Source organism: Diospyros lotus, chromosome 12 (genome assembly GCF_014633365.1).
Source record: "Diospyros lotus cultivar Yz01 chromosome 12, ASM1463336v1, whole genome shotgun sequence".
Classification (NCBI taxonomy): domain Eukaryota; kingdom Viridiplantae; phylum Streptophyta; class Magnoliopsida; order Ericales; family Ebenaceae; genus Diospyros; species Diospyros lotus.
Genome location: NC_068349.1, coordinates 11,498,676 through 11,518,363, shown reverse-complemented (window position 1 = coordinate 11,518,363; position 19,688 = coordinate 11,498,676). Strand labels below are relative to the sequence as shown.

General features: G+C 40.7%; 1 protein-coding gene across 4 annotated transcripts in view; it reads right to left on the bottom strand.

Annotated features, from left to right (window-relative positions):
• Positions 1-19,688, bottom strand: part of LOC127814215 (chaperone protein dnaJ 13) — a 96,936-nt gene that overhangs the window by 76,053 nt on the left and 1,195 nt on the right. For 3 of the 4 annotated variants that reach the window (XM_052355574.1, XM_052355571.1, XM_052355572.1), the window contains exons 2-5: positions 18,815-19,101; positions 1,177-1,374; positions 889-1,003; positions 358-444 (exon numbers count right to left, since the gene is read on the bottom strand). In XM_052355574.1, the coding sequence (XP_052211534.1) occupies positions 358-444; positions 889-1,003; positions 1,177-1,374; positions 18,815-19,101 (687 nt within the window). The remainder of the gene's footprint in view (positions 1-357; positions 445-888; positions 1,004-1,176; positions 1,375-18,814; positions 19,102-19,688) is intronic. The other variant, XM_052355573.1, reaches the window with a different exon arrangement.

Genomic DNA, 19,688 nt, shown 5'->3' with positions numbered 1-19,688 from the left:
TCTTTAGGTTTGAGATCACTTTTAATTCAACAACCAACAAAGAAGCTTTCACGTGCTACAGTAGCCAGCAAGTGAACCAACTTTCAAGATTGTGATCAATGCTTAATGGAAAGTAATAGTTTCAATTATAGGCAACTAGTAAATTTTCCAGTTCATAGATTCTTCAGTGTAACTGCTATGCTATGCCAATTACCTTTATGCAGATAAGTTCTTTCTTCCTCAAAATAGTTGCAAGTCCAGAACTCCAAACTACAGACTTAATGATAATCTATGTGTCCTTCCTCAAGATTTTACAACTGAAAAACACCGATCTTTGTCTGCGAAATAGTTTTGGTGAAAAATAAAAAACTGATGTACCTTAATTTCTCCAGAAGCAGACATCTTCTCTTCTTTTTTCTGCCAACCAACAGCTACAAATGACTCTGGACCTAAAACAAGCTGTATCTGGAAGGAGAAATAAGAAAAGGAAAACATACAGACCAAATAAATGGAAATCATTAGCATTTATGGTCTTATTGAAAAGTCAACTTGTATAAATGCTGGATGTTTCATGCTTTTCTAAGCAAAAGCAGCCTTTGCTCTCTGTTGGGTTCATCTTTTCATTTGTGATCTTCCACTAGTCATGAATACATGATTTTGCTACATAGCTTTTCTTTTACTTGATTTTCCTTAGAGTAAAGCCTTAAATTACAATGAACAAAGAAATGTTCTAGTATGATTAAAGAGCATTTAATTGCATAAAATTCCCTCTCTTCCAGTTTACTAGCAAATTTGTGCATGATTTCAAATGCAAACAGTTTCTGCTTCAGAATAGATGGCTCTTATTGTGTTCTACAAAAGCAGGAAGCTAATAAAAGACAAAGTAGACTGCTTGTGATGGGGACATACATTCCCATTCGATGTCTCAGAGAGTTGGCGAGTCCAGGAATTAGAAAGGTTAACAGAACCATCTTTCAAAGACATTGCAAAGCCCATAGTTGCCGTGGAGTGCAGAGACAACTGGCTGACAAAAACACAAGGAAGATAGTGAATTGAGCTAGTAAATGGGAGGAAGCTGAGACATAAAACAGATTCATAGAAGCAATGGCTGACAAAAACACAAGGAAGATAGTGAATTGAGCTAGTAAATGGGAGGAAGCTGAGATGTAAAACAGATTCATAGAAGCAATGTCCTACCGAGATGTTTGAACCCCTAACACTGCACGTAAACCAGTAGAAGCCATGAACTCTATGGAGGAAACTGACGAAATCTGATGCCTAACCACTGCACTAGCAGCGCCACCACCAGACTTTCCATTAACAGCTAGATTTCCACCAATAGCAATAGCATTGCGTTTGGATATTTGAGACTGAAACTGACTTGACATTTCCAATCTGAAATTTTCATAAAAAATAAAACTGATTTAGATGAAAGGACGCAAATTAAATCAAAATTTGTATCTGCACAGACATTTCTTAGAAGACATAGGTCCCATTACGATATAAAGGGCAAGGTCATTGAATGCAATTCAAAAAGATAAACAAATATATCATACTGTGTCACGGGGAAGGGACAAATTTCAAAGTGCATTTACATTTACTTAGCAAAATGCTATGACACACATGGCTGCAGCATTTTAATTTATAACTCAAGACATGGTAAACGAGAAATGATATACAGAACTGAGAAAAAAAGAGGGAAAAACTAATTTTAGGGTTTGCAAGTATTTATATTAAACTGCTATAACTGCTATGTACAAGGGAGCTAAGATAAACAAATATATCATACTGTATCTGGGGAAGGGACAAATTTCAAAGTGCATTTACATTTACATAGCAAAATGCTGGGACACACATGGCTGCAGCATTTTAATTTATAAGTAACTTAAGACATGGTAAATGAGAAATTATATGCAGAACTGAGAAAAAAAAGAGAGGGAAAAACTAATTTAAGGGTTTGCAAGTATTTATACTAAACTGCTATAACTGCTATGTACAAGTCAGCTAAGGTAGGTACAACTAATACGTGCAGCACCTATATATACAATACAATCAAACTAATATAGATTCTCAACATTCCCTCTCAAGCAGGTGCATACATATTATAAGTACCTAGCTTGGAACAAATGTAATCAATTTGTGGATCTCAAAAAGCTTTAGTAAACAAATCAGCCACATCCATGGTCCCAACAAATGTTGTAGAAATCTCACCAGAAACCAACCTTTGAAACACAAAATGGCAATCTATTTCAATACGCTTAGTCCTTTGGTGAAATATTGGATTAGAGGGAATATGAAGAGCAACCTGATTATCACATAGGAGTAGCATAAAACCTGAATCACCAAACTGAAGCTCCTTAAGAAGCTGTTTCAGCCAAATTAACTCACATGTAGCCAATGCCATGGCTCCATATTCAGCCTTTGCACTAGATCTTGCTACATGTTTTTTACTCTTCCAAAAAACCAAGTTGCTCGTAATCAAAATACAATAGCCAGAAGTAGAGCATCATCTATCAAAGGGACAGCCAGCCCAATCAGCATCAGCATAACAAGTAACCCGTGTGTGACCGCTATCCTCAAATAATAGACCTCTACTAGGTGAACTTTTAATATATCTCAAAATACAAACCAAAGGTTGCCAATGGCAAACACAAGGAGAATCCATAAACTAGCTAACCACACTAACAGCAAATGCAACATCAAGTCAAGTAATTGTAAGATAATTCAGCTTCTCAACCAGTCTCATATAACAACCTGGATCATGAATAGGCTCCCCCTATCCAGGAACAACCTTAGAATTAGGATCCACAAGTGTATCAATGGGCCTAGAATCTAACATGCCTATCTCCTCCAAAATATAAAGAGCATACTTCCTTTAAGATATAAAAATGCCATGCACAGATCTAGCAACCTCAACACCAAAGAAATATCTCAGTGAACCCAAATCTTTAGTTTGAAAATGGGAATGCAAATGAGCCTTCAATTAAGAAATCTCTCACTCAACATCACTAGTAATGACAATATCAACCACATAGACAACCAAATAGATGACACCACTAGGAGCATGATGATAGAAAACAAAATGATTAGTTTCACTCCTAGTCAATCCAAAAGATTAAACTATAGAGCTAAAGTGACCAACATCAAAGTGATTGCCTCACCCCATACAAGGATTTCTTAAGGCAACAATGAAGGTGAGACTCCCTTGAGCAACTAACCCAGGAGGCAGCTCCATATAAACTCCTCAAGAAGATCACCATGAGGAAAAGCATTCTTATGTAAAGTTGATGAAGAGGCCAATGTTTAATGGCAAACCATAGAAAGAAACAGACAAATTAAAGCAATTCAGCCATAAAAGAAAAAATATCACCAAAATCAAGACCAAAGTTCTATGTAAAATGATAAGTGTCTTTTATACACTTATTTTGGTCTATAAACTTAGTATTTATACATTCAATGAGCATGATTTCTACTTGATTTGGTTCTATATGTGGTTATGTAGATGTGGAGCATGTGTTGAAGACAATTAGAGCAAAAAGTGATGATGATGTTGCATTTTCGGAGCTAAACCGGGCATTAAAGGCAAGGTAAAAGGTCCACTCGGGGTCGAGATTGAGGAGGTCGTAAAGCATCGAAAGGAGGACGTCATTGGTGAAGTGTTGGAAAGCAAGGAGAAATGGCTCACGGTGCTGTCACGCAAAGCATCGCGTGGTAGGGTCATGATAAGAAGTCTTTTCTATGGGTCACGGTGTTATCACGCAAATCATACCGTGGTAGGGTAGTGGTTGTTGAAACTTTCTGTGGCTCCCGGCCTTATCGCGGAAAGCATTATGTGGTAAGGCCGTGGTTGAAAAATTATTCTATGGCTCACGGCCTTACTACGGCAAGCATTCTGTGGTAAGGCCACGGTAAGGCTCAAAGCTTCACGTAAAACCCGTTTTATTCCAAATCAAGTGGGGATGGACTCCTTTAAGGTGTATGACTTTGATGACCTAAAAATCACTATATAAAGACTGATTCTTCGAAGATTTGGGAGCTTTTTGGAGAGGGAGAAGACGGCAAGTCGAGAAAGAAGAAGGAGATTTTCTTGAAAATCTTCAGTTTTGGTTGTATTTTTCTATTCTTTCTTCTCTCCAACATCATGAACTTTGTTTTTATTATTCTTTCATTAGTTGAAACTATGTTAAGCTAAGTACCTTGTGGCTAGGGTGATTGATGAGACCTAGTTCGATGACGGTTTAATTAAAAGTATTCGGGTTTTATCATATTCTTGTCTTTCGGGTTGATCGTTTGTTATGCACTAATTCCGTTTTGATGCTTGGCCGCCATGAGAACGTGTTTGTGATTTATATTGCTTTCGAGAGATTCAATATAGATTAGCACTTGGTAATAAACGACATAAGGTTCGATAATAGGTAGAGATACCGTTATGCCTTGTGAAATCTTATTTAGATGATCATTGTGGATAAATGCATATTTGTGTATTTGTAGCCATCACTATCTCCCCTTTTCTTCGAATAATTGATCCAAGATATCAAAATTGATCTTGTTTGTGGATAACTTGATCTCCAAGTCAAACAATAATATCATCCACACTTCTATTTGTCTATACTTACATTTCACATGCTCAAACATTTGAATTCTAAAGTATTTCTCCATAATTCAAGTTTATTATTCCCACCTTCTTTTGTCTCATCCATCAAGACAATGTCGTCCACAAATAACACGCACCAAGGCATTTCTTCTTGGATACACTTTGTGTTCATCCATCACAAGAGAAAATAGGTAAGGGCTCAACTCAGATCCTTGATGCAATCCAGTTGTAGTTGAGAAAGCCTCAATATCTCTTCTACAAGTCCCAACACACGTGTGTATAAATACTTTACCCATCTTTTGTGTTAAGTTAGTGGTATAAATTTGGGTAAATTACACTTAGACTCACTGTAGTTTGGGCCATTTTCAATTAGACTCCCTGCGTTTAAGATTGTCATTTAAGGTCCTTGTGGTTTCATTTCACTAATTTCATTATAGAAGTGTGAGTAAATTGCATTCAAACCCCTAGTGGTTTGGGCCATTTGCAATGAGACCCTTGGTATTGCAATAGACCCAAACTACAAGGGGGGTCTGACTGCAAGGTGCTTGCATTTTTTTTTTAATAACAATAGTTATGGAAAGGGTCATTGTGCCCAAAAAAAACAAAAAATGGAACCACAAGGACCTTGAAAAAGAATTTTAAACCACTGGGAGTTGAATTGAAAATTGTGCAAATCACATGGGATCTAACTACAATTTATCCTATAAATTTTCATAAGTTTCGACTTTGCTTCACTAACTACCTTCTTTGCTTCCTTTTTTCCATAATATACGTCTTCAAGTTTTCTTCATTACCACATGTATGTAAAGTTCTAGCAAACTCTGTTAGTGATAATTTTTTCTTGTACCTCTTCCTTTCACCATGAAGACTTTATAACATGTATGTAAAAGTCCTGTAGAATTGTTTTGGTACAACCTAAGGGCACAACTGTAATTAGTAGCATTGGGCATTATTGTAATTAGTAACCTAAGTTGCACATGGGCACTTGGGTTTACTAACAGAAAGAGAAGAGAGTTAGTTACTTAGAACTATCTAGATTGTAACCAGCCTATAAATAAAGCTATTTCGGGAGGATGGGGATCATGTGAGGATTATACCACTAATCTTTTCCCTCTCTCCATTCTCCTACAATTCTCTCTCTCTCTCTCTCGCCATTCTTCTTCCCTCTTCCATAATTTCGGAAAAGTCCCCTTGTCAAATCACAAAACTGACAATTGATAACAAAGCCAGCGATCTAGCCAGAGCATTGAGCAGTAGCTGAAGCAGGGTAGAATTCGAATTCGTTGTTGACAAAGATGGTTGAGGGCACAAGGGCGAAGCAATTGAAATCCCAATTGGATGCCATTGAAGTTGGGATACAACAAAACCAAGGGTAGGTAGATGACTGCTTGGAGACCTTGGAAATGGGGATTCAATCTGGATAGGGTGATGAACGAAATTAGGGAAGAATTCGTCAGATTGAGCCAGCAGTTGAGTGTTGCCTTGAGCATGTTTGCCCGAGAACCCAAGCCAGCCTTCCAACGGATTTCCCTCCAAGAGCTTCATCGACGCCAATTCTAACAACGCTAAGGAGCAAACAGAGGGCCACTGACCAGACAAAAACAGAGGATCGGGTAGAGGCAGACGAAGAAAAATTGACTAGAGGAGTTGGAGGGAACCATCCCACACAATATTGGGTGGCGAAAAAGGAGAAGGTGAATGTGGTTGTAGCCTATCTAGATGACATAACTTATGCTTGGTTTCAAAATTGGTGAGGGGGGGGGGGGGGGGGGGTGGAATGGAGTTGGCCAGAGTTTGTGAGTGACTTGTGTGCTTCAATTTGGAGAAAGGACCAAAACCGACATCATAGAAGAGTTTAATAAGCTGAAGCATAAGGGAACAATGGAAGAGTACCAAGTGAGGTTTGAAGAACTTCTCTCTCTCCTATCCCTATCCCGCCCCTCACTGGACAAAGCTCACTTCATGTCCAATTTCATTAGTGGGTTGGATGATCAAATCCGTCCCACGGTCAAGATGTTATACCCAACGTTAGTTGGGCAAGCAGCAGAACAGGCTCACCTGCACGAGATAGCCCTGGAGGCATTTGCAAGGAAGCACTGGCTATCTCCTAAGGGGTACAAAGAGGACAATTCTCATGGAAATGGTAGAGTAATTATTAAGGGAAGTAATCAGACATGGTAGAGGAATGGCCCGACAGTGAGAAGCTTACCCACTCCCCCTCCAACAAAGGTCGTAACTATGGATCAAAAGAGGCAACTGGGACTTTGTTTCCGTTGTGGATAAAGGTTTGGTCCAGGGCATCAGTGTAAAAGCATGTTGCTCACGATGGAGGGCCAAGGAGAAGAGGAAGAAGTGGGAATTGAGGAAACAGAGGAAGAAGTAGGCTACCGGGGATGAGGACGAGGAAATATCAATGCACACCTTACAAGGTTGTGCCTCGAGTAAAGTCCTGAAGGTAAGAGGAACCGTAGGGAGGAAGTTGGTGGTGCTCATCGACAATGGAAGCACTCACAGTTTTTTAGATAAAGAGACAGCCATTGCCCTGCAATGTGAAGTGCAGGAGACTCCCCCACTATCAGTTTTGATTGCTAATGAGAGTAGGATGGTAAGCCACTATAAATGCAAGGGGTTCAAGTGGGTGATGAGTGGCCAAGAATTCTCCACTGATTTGAGGATTCTCGTATTAGAGGAGTACCAAATTGTGTTGGGGGTGGATTGGATGCAGATCGTAAGTCCCTTGGTGTTTGACTTCAACACTTTGGAAGTCACCTTCGATACGGGGGACCAAAAGATTACTCTTATGGGTATGCAGACAGGGGAGTGTAAGGTGATGTCAAGGAAGACGTTACAAAAACTCTTGGATTAAAGAAAGACCTCCATTGGGCAATTACATTCCCCATATGCAGTGAAGACAAAAGTGGAGCAGGGAGTGGGTGATCAAACTGCCAACTCCAGTCAGTTGGAAGGATGGCAACCCATACCCCGGACATTGGTACCAACTACAACCAAGGTACACCCTTATGATCCGATTCACTCATTGTTGATGGATGTCACAACCCTAGGGTTAGTTAGGGTTGAGATAGGAATTGGGAGAAGAAATCAGAATTGTAGAGAGGCAAAATCAGTAGAAAGAGGGAGAGATATGGAGAGAAAGGGGAAGGAACTTGAGGGAGGATGGAGAGAAATGTTAGGGAAAGAATTAGAGTTTCTTTCCTTCAATTCAAGCATGCCAACAAACTCCTAACAACAACCTTATATAGGCGTCATTGCCTTCTAACAACCTAACCACTTGCTAGCAATATATCCTAACAGTTATTATAAACCTATTACAAGATTATCCCCTTTATTATATTCCTATTACAACATTGACCCTCCTATACTCCTAGGTACATGACAATTCCTGTCATGACCCAAGAGGAATTAGAGGGGCAATGCTGCCATTAGTTACAATTGTTGGTTAGGAGATGCTATTCATTCTGTTATAGTGCACATAGGTGTTGTTCTACAATATTCTATTACTTGAACAGCCTATAAATAGGCCGTAACATGTAGAGAAATATATGCTGAAACAATATAGTGAATTCATATTTTCCCTCCATATTTTCTCCCTCTCATTCTTCCTAGTTCTCTCTCATTTCTCTTGATTTCTGCTCTATATCTCCCTCTAATTCTCCCCCGTTTTCCTCCCAAATCCTTCATAATTCCTTCCTAGACCCTAGCTAAACCCTAGGGTCGTGACATTTGGTATCAGAGCCAACGATTCTCGGCTGAGATTCCGACGAAACCGGTAGTTCGATCACTGTAAGTTGGTCACTGGAAGCACATTCTGACAAACCAGGCGATTTCCAGTGCTTGGGAAGCCACAACGGAGGTGATCAAGGTCGACACAGGACCGATTGAATCATAGCAAAAGGAGGTCGTTCCTCTGCTGTTAGTCGAAATAACGCATGCAGCGTTTGATCTTAATCCGAGCGAAACCAAGATGATTCCAAATTTCAGGTGAATTCCGATCGATTCATTGGCTGTAATTTGAGTTCGTAAATTTGAAGGCGATAGATTACTTGGCTGTAATTTGAGTTCGAAAATTTGAAGGCGATAGATTACGGCACTGACCGAGGGCAGTAGGCCTTTCCGGAAGTGGTGGTAGAATTGATCGAACAACTGAGTCGATCAATTATAGAAGGTGGAGGTTCAGGTAGAGCGGACGGAATTCAGGCGCATTCAGTCCAATGATTCCGACGAAGGATTGGCTTCTGATTTGAGAAATCCAGGAAGTATTGTTCGATCAAGGAAGGCGTAGCAGTTAGCCAAGGCGCGTCAGTGCCAACGATTTTTAGCAAATTGTAGGAGAGGCCAATTCCGTAATCCAATTCGACTTGAGTTTTGAAGGTGAAGTTGGCTGTGATTGGGTGAGAAAGAAGACGCGATTCAGGAAGTGGAGCAGAGGCGAATTCAGATCCGATGGTCCTCGGCAGATCAATGAGGGACGAATTGCAGGCAACGCGAGGCAAGCGACTCTTGGAACCCATCTGGGTCACTGCATATGACCGAGGTGGGAAGGAAGGCGCTATCGGAAACGGTTCAGAAGTTGATTCCGCAAGCGACGATTCTCAATTGCCTCGATTTCGTTTGTGATTCTCAACTCAGATTTGGAAGTTGAGCAAGAGGTCTGGGTAAGCGTGGAACTAAGATTCCAGGCGTAAAGAAGGCTGTCAATTACGGATCAATTGCCAGGAGCGAAACAACGTTAGGCAATTCAGGCAATCCAAAAGCTAAAGACAAAGCAGGTGGTAGCCTCGTGGCTGGAAACTCGGCTGCGAAAATAGATAGCAGCGATTCGATTGTGATTCCAGCAGCTTCTCGCGCTGAGACTCGAAATTGTTGAAGGTGCAATCAATCAGCTACACCTCAGTTGCTGCTTGGGAGTAAAGCAAATCAGGATAGGGCTGATCAAGGCCGATTTATGAGGTTCCAGTGACGGAATGCTGGTGAAGTTGGAAGCGGGGAGTAGGCGAACTTGAAGGCCAAACAAATTCAATCCTCGATTGCTAAAGTGAGGTTGAGGCGAGAAGGAAGCTTCGGTCAGAAGTGGATATTGAGTAATCGCTGCACATTGGAGTGAGATTCAATCCGGAGAAATTCTCAGCTGACTTGATGGAATTAATCAAGCAGTTCCTTGGCCGCTGACTCTTGTTTGAGTTAATCAAGTAGATCCAAATCCAGATCTTAGTGGATTTCGTTTGAGGCAAAATTAGGTTGGTTGAACTTGAAGCTACTATGGTTGCAGATTTGGAAGCGATCGATTATCAGTAGGTCTTGGCGATTTATCAAAGCTATTTCAATGACTGAATTCTGATGAATTTGGAGGCCCAACAGATTCAATCAAGCTTCGGAAGTAATTGCGCAGCAGAAGTTGTGGTTTAAGAGTTGCGCAGCGGAAATGTGGGTTTCAGAAGTTGCGGATAGATTTCCAAAGCTAATTAGAACAGGTTATCTTCTGAAATTATCCAGAGCCAGCAGATTGTTTGAAGGGTAATTGATTTGGAGGCCATCAGCAGCAACTAAAGACTGATTTGGACTTAGCCTTGTGTGAATCTAAGGTTGCTGAATTTGAGTATTGGAATAAGTTTCCAAAGTGGTCATTGAAAGCTGATCAACAGGCAGTTGTAATGGTGAATTTTTAAGGAATTCAACTGAGGAGATGGCCGAAGGACTATGTGCTGCAACTGCTGTAACAAGAAAGGGAATCAAAGACCTTAGTAGACAGCTGGATGATTTTTTGATCCTATTTTCATACAAATTCCAGGTTAGTATTCCAGCTGAATGTTTTTCAAAAGAATATTCTGCCTACCTAAGTCAGATTGGAGATGAGAGTTGCAACGAAAAGCATGCGCTACAGCCCAAATGTTATAATAAAAGCAGTCGACATATTGGAGGAATTCCTAAGGCTGATGTGTCCCTAAGATTAGGAATGGATGATACAGAGGAGGAAAACTTGAGACGAAGAGTTGGAGAAACTCACTCCACACCCCCAGGCTTGCGGATGGACATTCCCGCATTTGAAAGAGATAGGCCTAAATGGTGGATCATGCAGTGTGAACGAGCGTTCTACCAATACCGAGTAGCTGAAAGGGAGAAAGTGAAAATGGCTGCAACTTATTTGGATGGTGTTGCAGACGCTTGGTTCCAGAATTGGAGCTGGGGAAAGGTAGAATGGAGTTGGCCACAGTTTGTAAATGCCTTGTGTACTCAGTTTGGAGAAAGGCCCAAAACTAATGTTGTCATAGGAGTTCCTAAGGCTGCTCATCAAGAAGTGCAAGGAGCTGATATAGTAGCCATGGAAAAGGAAAGTGGTGTTCATACAACTAAGGAGGAGTATGAGGCTGATGAGGTACTAAGAATGAGAATGGTAGCTGCAAGGAAGGAGGATAGCCCTGCTGATCTTATTGATCTCCAGAAGCAGCAGAAGAAGGAGCTTGAAAGGTCTCTTTACCAAGTACTTGTGGAGAAGGAGGAAAGGATTGCACCAGGCACCTTGTTTGGAACATCTCATACGTATGTCTTTGGCATGGACACACAAAACAGGACAGCAGCTGCAAAAAAGGTTGATTTGCTTAAAGAGAAGTTTAAATTTCTTTTTATGCCTGGAAATGAGATGGTTACAGGATTGACAGCTCCATTGGAACCATTTTCAATGGCAATAAGGAAGAGGTGGATGGCTGGACTTGGGCTTGCCGCTAGTCGTAGTTCTGTTAAGAAAGAAGGAAAGAGAAAGCAAAAGAAAAGGGTAATAAGAGAGAAGAACGAGAAAAGACGAAGAAAACAACAATTGGTGAAGATGGGCATCGGATGAATAACAACGGTTCAATGATAACAAGTTTCTTGAGGATAAGAAACCTTCAAGGAGGGGAAATTGTCATGACCCAAGAGGAATTAGAGGGGCAATGCTGCCATTAGTTACAATTGTTGGTTAGGAGATGCTATTCATTCTGTTATAGTGCACATAGGTGCTGTTCTACAATATTCTATTACTTGCACAGTCTATAAATAGGCCATAGCATGTAGAGAAATGTATGCTGAAACAATATAGTGAATTCATATTTTCACTCCATATTTTCTCCCTCTCATTCTTCCTAGTTCTCTCTCATTTCTCTTGATTTCTACTCTATATCTCCCTCTAATTCTCCCCCGTTTCCCTCCCAAATCCTTCCTAATTCCTTCCTAGACCCTAGCTAAACCCTAGGGTCGTGACAATTCCCTCCGCCTTAAAATGTTTCTTGTCCCCAAGAAACTTATTATCATTTAGCTGCTCTTTCTTCATCCCACTCCTACCTTCATTTTCTGTTCAATCTCTTTTTCCCTCTTTCTCCTTTTAGGCTTCTTCTTCTTTATTCTTAGGATTCCAAGAATTGTCACCGGCATAACTTGGACCAGCACTTCAATAGGGGCAACCAGATTGATCTCAGTGGCTTCAGATTCAAATTTGAGTGCTTGAATAGTAGACTGAAGCTTATAGTCCTCAACATTGTTGTCTATGTTTCTTATGAATAGAGTTCGAGATGGTTGTTCCCCATGAGGATGTTCTCCATAACCCAAATTAATAGATCCTCCAGAATGACAATAAGGGAAGCTATCTTTTCCCAAGTCCAATTCTCCAATACTGCCAAAAAAGTCCAAATCGTTAGTATCATCTCCAGCCTTGGATTGGGGCACATAGTCAACCCCATCAGTCACCCCCGACAGTCAGTCATCGCCATTAGGGAAAGGTTTTCCAATAGTTTGTGCCTCAATTCCCTCAAGGGATTCAAGAGGTTCCTTAGCAATTAAACCATCTGCCCCTGTCGGCAATGCTGCCACATCTTCATCTCATTCATTGGAATTTTTCTGAAGCTCACTGTCAACAGTTTTCTCCTCCACATCAGCAACATCTTCTTCTTTTAGCTTACTGGAATTCACTCCTGCTGAAAAGTTGTCGAAATCCATCCTCTTCTGCTTAGAATTTTCAAAAATGATCATCTGCAACATTCCTTCTCGGGTTGTCAAAGAATTCTGCTGGAAACTTGTAGTTGTATTCCTTCTTCGGCTGCTCTATGTTAAGGAAATCCTCTTTGTTAAAACTCCCATGATAATCCTCAAAGAATTCTGCAGGGAAGCTGTAATGATACTTCTTAGTAAGTATCATTGCAAACTCCTGCAATTGTTCATGTAGCATCCAACTGAATTCCTTGCTCGATTCATGTACCACACTTCTTGTTACCTTGTCTGATTGGCTGATCCCCGTCTCCAACTTCTTTTCCCATGCATAAGGCTCCTGGCCAAACTTCCCCTGATGTCTACCTCCAGCTGAAAATGCAGCATCCTACTGCTGCCAGTTAGGCTCCCATGGTCTCATGCAGGCTTTGCTCGTCATGGCAAAAAAAAAAGCCTGAATCACGACTGCAACAGCTGAAGTCTGCTGGTTCCGTCGCTGCTGTGAGACAGTCTTTGATCCCTTTAGAAATAGATCAGAACCAATTTGGCCACATCACCTTTAATTATCAACCGACACACACCTCCTCTTGCGTCAGAATCAATTCCGAGATTTACTCAGAAATTTCCTTGTTGCTTCTCTTATCTCCAATGCCTAACTCTATGGAATTGTTGGAATTGCACCAGAAGAATAAACCGAAGGCTAAGGAATTGCTCTAGGAGTCGCTGAAACACGTTTCCGATTGGCCTCTGAGATTCGCTCGCTCCTTTTCACCTTCAAATTCAAACGAGAGGTTATCAGAAATTCGGTATCGCCAAAGCTGCCTGGCTTGTTTCGCCGCCACGATCGCTAGACTTTGCAACTTCTTGTGATATAATTGGCTCAGCTCAACCCCTTACAAATCGCCCGCTCTGTGACACCTTCCGATTCAGAATCACCTGGGCTGTTCGTCTCCTTTGATCAATTGTGATGCAACCAACGAAATTCTCTGGAATTGAGAATCGATGGCTGCAGTAATCTATGAATTGGCTCCCAAATCTGTCGAAATTGCTTCGCCCAACAACTTCGAACAAACTTACTGCAATTCGCGGCTGAGCGTCAACCTTCTACTCGCTTCCAAGAAAAGCCGAACAACTCTTCCAGACCACAAGCCGTGATGGCTTGTACCTCAGCTTCCCATACCTACTGCGCTACTCTGATTTGGACTTCAAATTCAACTCGGTATCACCATCGGCCTCTCCTTCGCACGCCAATTCCGAGCAAGACTTATTAAAATTCACTACCATTCGTCAACATCTTCAATTCCGCTGAGTCCTGATTCCACATCCAATCACCGTCCAACACTCCAAGTCGGCCAATTGTTCGCCTATGATCGCAATTGCCGTTGATCATCAATCATTCAAGAATCTGGACTAGCCTCAATCGCACGCCTTAACAATCTGGATCTTACGCACTGATAACAAAACTTCCAGATCCTTAGCCGAAAATCACCGGAACCACTTACTGGAATTAATCGGAACTCTGGAATTCACTTGAATCGAAGTCACAATCACGGCTCTACTTCTCCTTCCTTGTTCGACTACAACAACACTTCTTGTTTTGATTGCAAATTTGAACGCGAACTGCCGGAAATTAGCCTAGCTCGCCTGGACTTTGAATTTCAGATAAGAACTGCTAAAGTCACAACCTAGAATTGATTGAAATCACAGCCAAGGATTGACTGCTTTGATACTAATTGTCACAACCCTAGGGTTAGTTAGGGTTGTGATAGGAATTGAGAGAAGAAATCAGAATTGTAGAGGGGGAAAATCAGTAGAAAGAGGGAGAGATATTAAGAGAAAGGGGAAGGAACTTGAGGGAGAATGGAGAGAAATGTTAGGGAGAGAATTAGAGTTTCTTTCATTCAATTCAAGCATGCCAACAAACTCCTAACAGCAGCCTTATATAGGCGTCATTGCCTTCTAACAACCTAACCACTTGCTAACAATATATCCTAACAGTTATTATAAACCTATTACACGATTATCCCCATTATTATATTCCTATTACAACATTGACCCTCCTATACTCCTAGGTACATGACAATGGAATTTGAGGATGTCTTTCTCAAACCCTCAACCCTACCCCCACATAGATTCCTTGACCATTCTATTCATCTAAGGCCAGACAGTGAGCCAATTAACCTTCAAGGCTATCGATACTCACTTGTGCAAAAGGCTGAAATCGAAAAATTGGTTAAGGACATGTTAGCCAAATCCCTCATTCAGCCCAATCAAAGTCCCTTTCCTTCCCCAGTTCTCCTAGTGAAAAAAGGATGGATTGTGGAGGTTTTTTGTGGACTATAGACAATTGAATTCTATTACCATAAAAAATAAATTCCAAATACCCATGATAGAGGATCTGTTTGATGAACTTACAAGGGCCTCCTTCTTTTCAAAACTGGACCTCACATCGAGGTATCATCAGATTAAGATGAACCCTGATAACTGCCCAAAAACAGCTTTCCGGACCCATCAAGGACACTCTGAGTTCTTAGTAATGCCATTTGGACTAACACACACCCCTGCAACCTTTCAAGCCTTGATGAACCATATATTTTCCCCTATCTTAAAAAATTCATACTAGTATTTTTTGATGATATCTTGGTGTATAGCCCTAACCTAGACCAGCACTTGACTCACCTTAGAATGGCATTAGAAATCCTCAAGGTTCATCAACTCTTTGTGAAAAGGTCCAAGTGCACCTTTGCTAAGACAAAGAGTCGAATACTTGGGCCACATCATCACTAGTGAGGGGGTGAGCACTGACCCCCAAAAGATTGCAACCATGGTACATTGGCCTAAGCCTCTAACCCTAAAGGAGCTGAGAGGATTCTTGGGTCTCATAGGCTACTACAGAAGGTTTATCAAAGGGTATGGGGTGTTAAGCAAACCCCTATCTAACCTGCTGGGGAACTGAAGTAGAGGAGGCTTTTGATGCACTCAATAAAGCCATGACTCAAGCCCCTATCCTGGCTCAATCTAAGGTTTTTATTTTGAAAACTGATGCTTGTGATACAAGGATAGGTGTCATCAGGAGGGCAGACCGTTGGCCTACATGAGTCAAGCCCTAACCCCGAAGCACTTTAAGACGTAGTATATATGATAAGGAATTGTCGGCTGTGTTAATGGCTATAGAGACGTGGAGATACTATCTAGAGGGCAGGCAGTTTGCTATAAGGACGAACCACAAGAGCCTCAAGTTCCTCTCACAACAAAGAGCTCACAATCAGTTACAACAGAAGGGGATCACTAAATTAATAGGGTTTGATTATGTCATACAATACAAGAATGGGAAGGAGAATTTGGTGGCAGACGTATTATCAAGAAGGGAGAGTCTAAATAGCTGTCATGCCATCTCAGTCATGGTCCCTGATTGGGTACAAAGTATATCATGCAGCTATGAACAAACTATATGGATTAAGGAGCTCCTAACCAAGATGGAAATTCAGCCCCAAGATGAGTCCGGTTACACCTTCATGGCTGGGTTGTTAAGATACCAAGGTAGGGTGGTCATAAGGGAGGAAGCTCAACTGAACAAACACATCCTTCAATCATTGCATGACTCACCCATAGGAGGCCATTCTGGATTGAATGTCACCTATGAAAGGGTGAGACAACTTTTTTACTGGCCGAGGCTGAAGAAGGATGTTACTATGTGCTACAGTGCACCATTTGCCAAAGATGCAAGCATGAACAAGTGCCCTACCCGATCCTTCTCCAACCATTGGAAATACCATCCCAAGCTTGGGAACAAATTTCCATGGACTTGGTGAAGGGCTTACCAAAGTTTGAGGGGTTTGACACCATCCTGGTAGTGGTCGACAGGATGACTAAATTTAGCCATTTTATTACCCTTGCACATTCATTCACTGCCACAAAGGTGGCTAGAAAGCTTATGGATTCAATGTTTGAGTTACATGGGTTGCCAAGGGCTATTGTCTCAAATCGAGACAAGATTTTTACAAGCCAATTCTAGAAGACTCAGTTCCAGGGGCTGGGAATAGGGTTACATTTGTCATTAACCTACCATCTGAAAACTGATGGCTGAACAGAATGAGTTAATCAGTGTTTGGAGACTTATTTGAGGTGCCTATGCTTCACAAGACCAAGAAGTTGGGGTAGGTGGGTGGCATTGGCACAATGGTAGTACAACACTAATTTTCACGCAACTCACAAGAGAACCCCCTTTGGAAGCACTATTTGGGTATCAACCCCCTATTATTCCGATTGTTATGCGTTACACAGCAATAGAGACTTCAACTAACCAGTACCTAAAGGCAAGGCAGGGAGGTTTTGCAAGTCATTAAACGGGAGCTCACAATGGCTCAACAAAGGATGAAATGGATGGCTGATAAGAGCCGCACTGACAGATCCTTTAAGGTAGGGGAGGAAGTCTACTTGAAGGTCAAAAGGTTTCAACAACAATTATTTTCCAACAATCCTATATCTAAAATCAGCCCAAAATATTATGGCCCTTTCAGAATCACTTCTAAAGTAGGATCGGTAGCCTACAAACTACAACTACCGACGCAAATCACTTCTAAAGTAGGACCCTTTCAGAAGGGGTTGGATTGTACCCAGTGTTCCATGTGTCTCTTATCAAGAAGGCAGTGGGACCAACCGATGCAATCAATAGGGGAGTTCCTGAGTTGGTTGAAGATAGCATCGTGGAAATAGAACCTCTAGCAGTGCTAGATAAGAGGGTGTTTTACAACGATTCCATTCCTTTCACATAAGTCTTGGAGCAGTGGACACTTGCACCCCAATAATACCACATGGGAATACCTGCCAGATCTAGTCCAACAATACCCCCAAGTGGCACGGCTTCTTTGATTTCTTGGGGACAAGAAATAGTTCAAGGGGAGGGGGGTTGTTAAATTCCAAGGGCATCACCGTAATTAGTAGCATTGGGCATTATTGTAATTAGTAACCTAAGTTGCACATAGCCACTTGGGTTTACTAACAAAAAGAGAAGAGAGTTAGTTACTTAGAACTCTCTAGATTGTAAGCAGCCTATAAATAAAGCTATTTCGATAGGATGGGGATCATGTGAGGATTATACCATTGATCTTTTCCCTCTCTCCATTTTTCTACAACTCTCTCTCTCGATTCTTCTTCTTTCCTGCCATTCTTCTTCCCTCTTCCATAATTCTAGAAGAGCCCCCTTGTCAAATCACAGAACTAACACATTTGTACCATATTTTGGATAGCAATAGACATCTAAATCCACATTTGATTAGCCTCTCCCCTAAAGTCCAATTTCTTCTGCCACATACTTTTTCTCTAAAAATAGCTTGTTTTTCAGCTTTTAAATTCCATCACCTAATTCTTGGGGTTTGTTTCATGTTGTTCTTCCTCTTCTATTTTTTTATATGGGCATCAAGGACCATAAGTCTATATATTGACTGGTTAGGCATTCTCCTGGCATAACTTTACAATCCTTGTGCAACATAGAGGTCCTCTTGTCTCATAAGAAAGTAGTCTATTTGAGTAATTGATAAGCCATTTTTGCACATGACTAAGTATTAATCTCGTCTCTTAAGCCCAGTATTAGCTATTATGAGTTCATATTTTGTGGCAAAAATCCAAAACAGTTTTGCCCTCCCAGCTCTCCCTCACATACAAATTTACATATTGTGTTATCCAAAAATGTACAGGTTGTGGTGATAACAAAGCCAGGTAGAATTCAATAATAGAATACTTCGGGTTCTTTCTAGGATCCTCTTGTTAGTGGAGAATTAGAATTCTGCTGATCGAATGCAGTGAAAGTAAATCAATCAATTTGGCTGCCCAATTCCTGAAATTAACCCTTAGTTTCCTTGTATTAATCACCACATTCACAATTTTTTATTCCCTTTACCTCTTAACCACCACAAACTACTTCTTTTATTCTAGTTTATTCATGCATTCAATCTTTTCACTACAAACATCATGCTGTATTATTCTTCAACCTGACTTGTAGTTGAACTTGAACCGTTTATGAGGGTGTTAAACTTCTCAGTTTGGACCTCATTTTGAAAAAGAAGCAATAAATAGAAAAACTTGTAACCATATAAAAGCAATGTGGCATTTCTCAGTTTCAGGCATTTTGCGAAGTGGTGTAACATTCTCTTCAAATACTTGAGGAAAATAAATTTTATACATCATGAATAGAGAAGCTACCAACCATGCATAATCTTGTCCCAAATTCCAGATGAAGAAGAAGCAATGAATACCAAAGGAGATACATACCCTCTAACGATGCCACCACCTTGAAGAAACTGTGGCAAAGACAAATTTGCCAGAATCAAACCAGAAGGTTGGGTATGAGCAGACATCTTTTCATGTTCCTTCCTACGCCGTAATCTTTCTAGTTCTTCCTTAATCTCTTCTGCTTTGTTCAGTTTAGGACCAAGTTCCAAACCAGATGTTAATCCTTCCATGCCATATATATCATATATTTGCCTTCTATTCTCATCAGATAAGATTTCATAAGCTTCACATATTCGTTGAAAGTTGTTGGTGGCAATTTCCTTCATCTGGGGAAACGATCATGCAATAAAAAATTTTAGCTGTTTACTTTCATTTGAAATCAGAAGGTAAACTCAGGAATCAATTGAAACTCCAAGCAAAAAATGTTGGCCAATAAAAACAACTTTGAGAAACTAGCAATAATTAATTATCCAATTAGACATTCAGACCCTTCTCTTCCGATGTGGTGTCCAAGAACTGTAATAATGGTTGAGGCCATTAACAGGAAGATTCTCCTCATTTATAGGAGTTTCGTATCATATGGTACCGCAACCTACCATGGTCCTAGAGTAGGTGGTGAAGTACAAAAGATTGGTTGTTTAAGCCCAGCATTAAATACAGTCATAGATGAACCAAAATAAGTATAATGTAGTATGTTTGTGGGACTATATATTTAGACAACTTGAATTTCATAATTATTTTGGGCTCTACCACTTCTATAAATGATTAAAAATAGAAGACAATTAACGTGGTAAAAGTAGGAATCTTCAAACCAGATACTTAGAATTCTTGTCAAGTTTAGTAATCAACTAAGCCATACCAGTGGATCTAAATCAGGGCAAAAGAAATGTTCCATTCAAATAAAGTCTTTGCT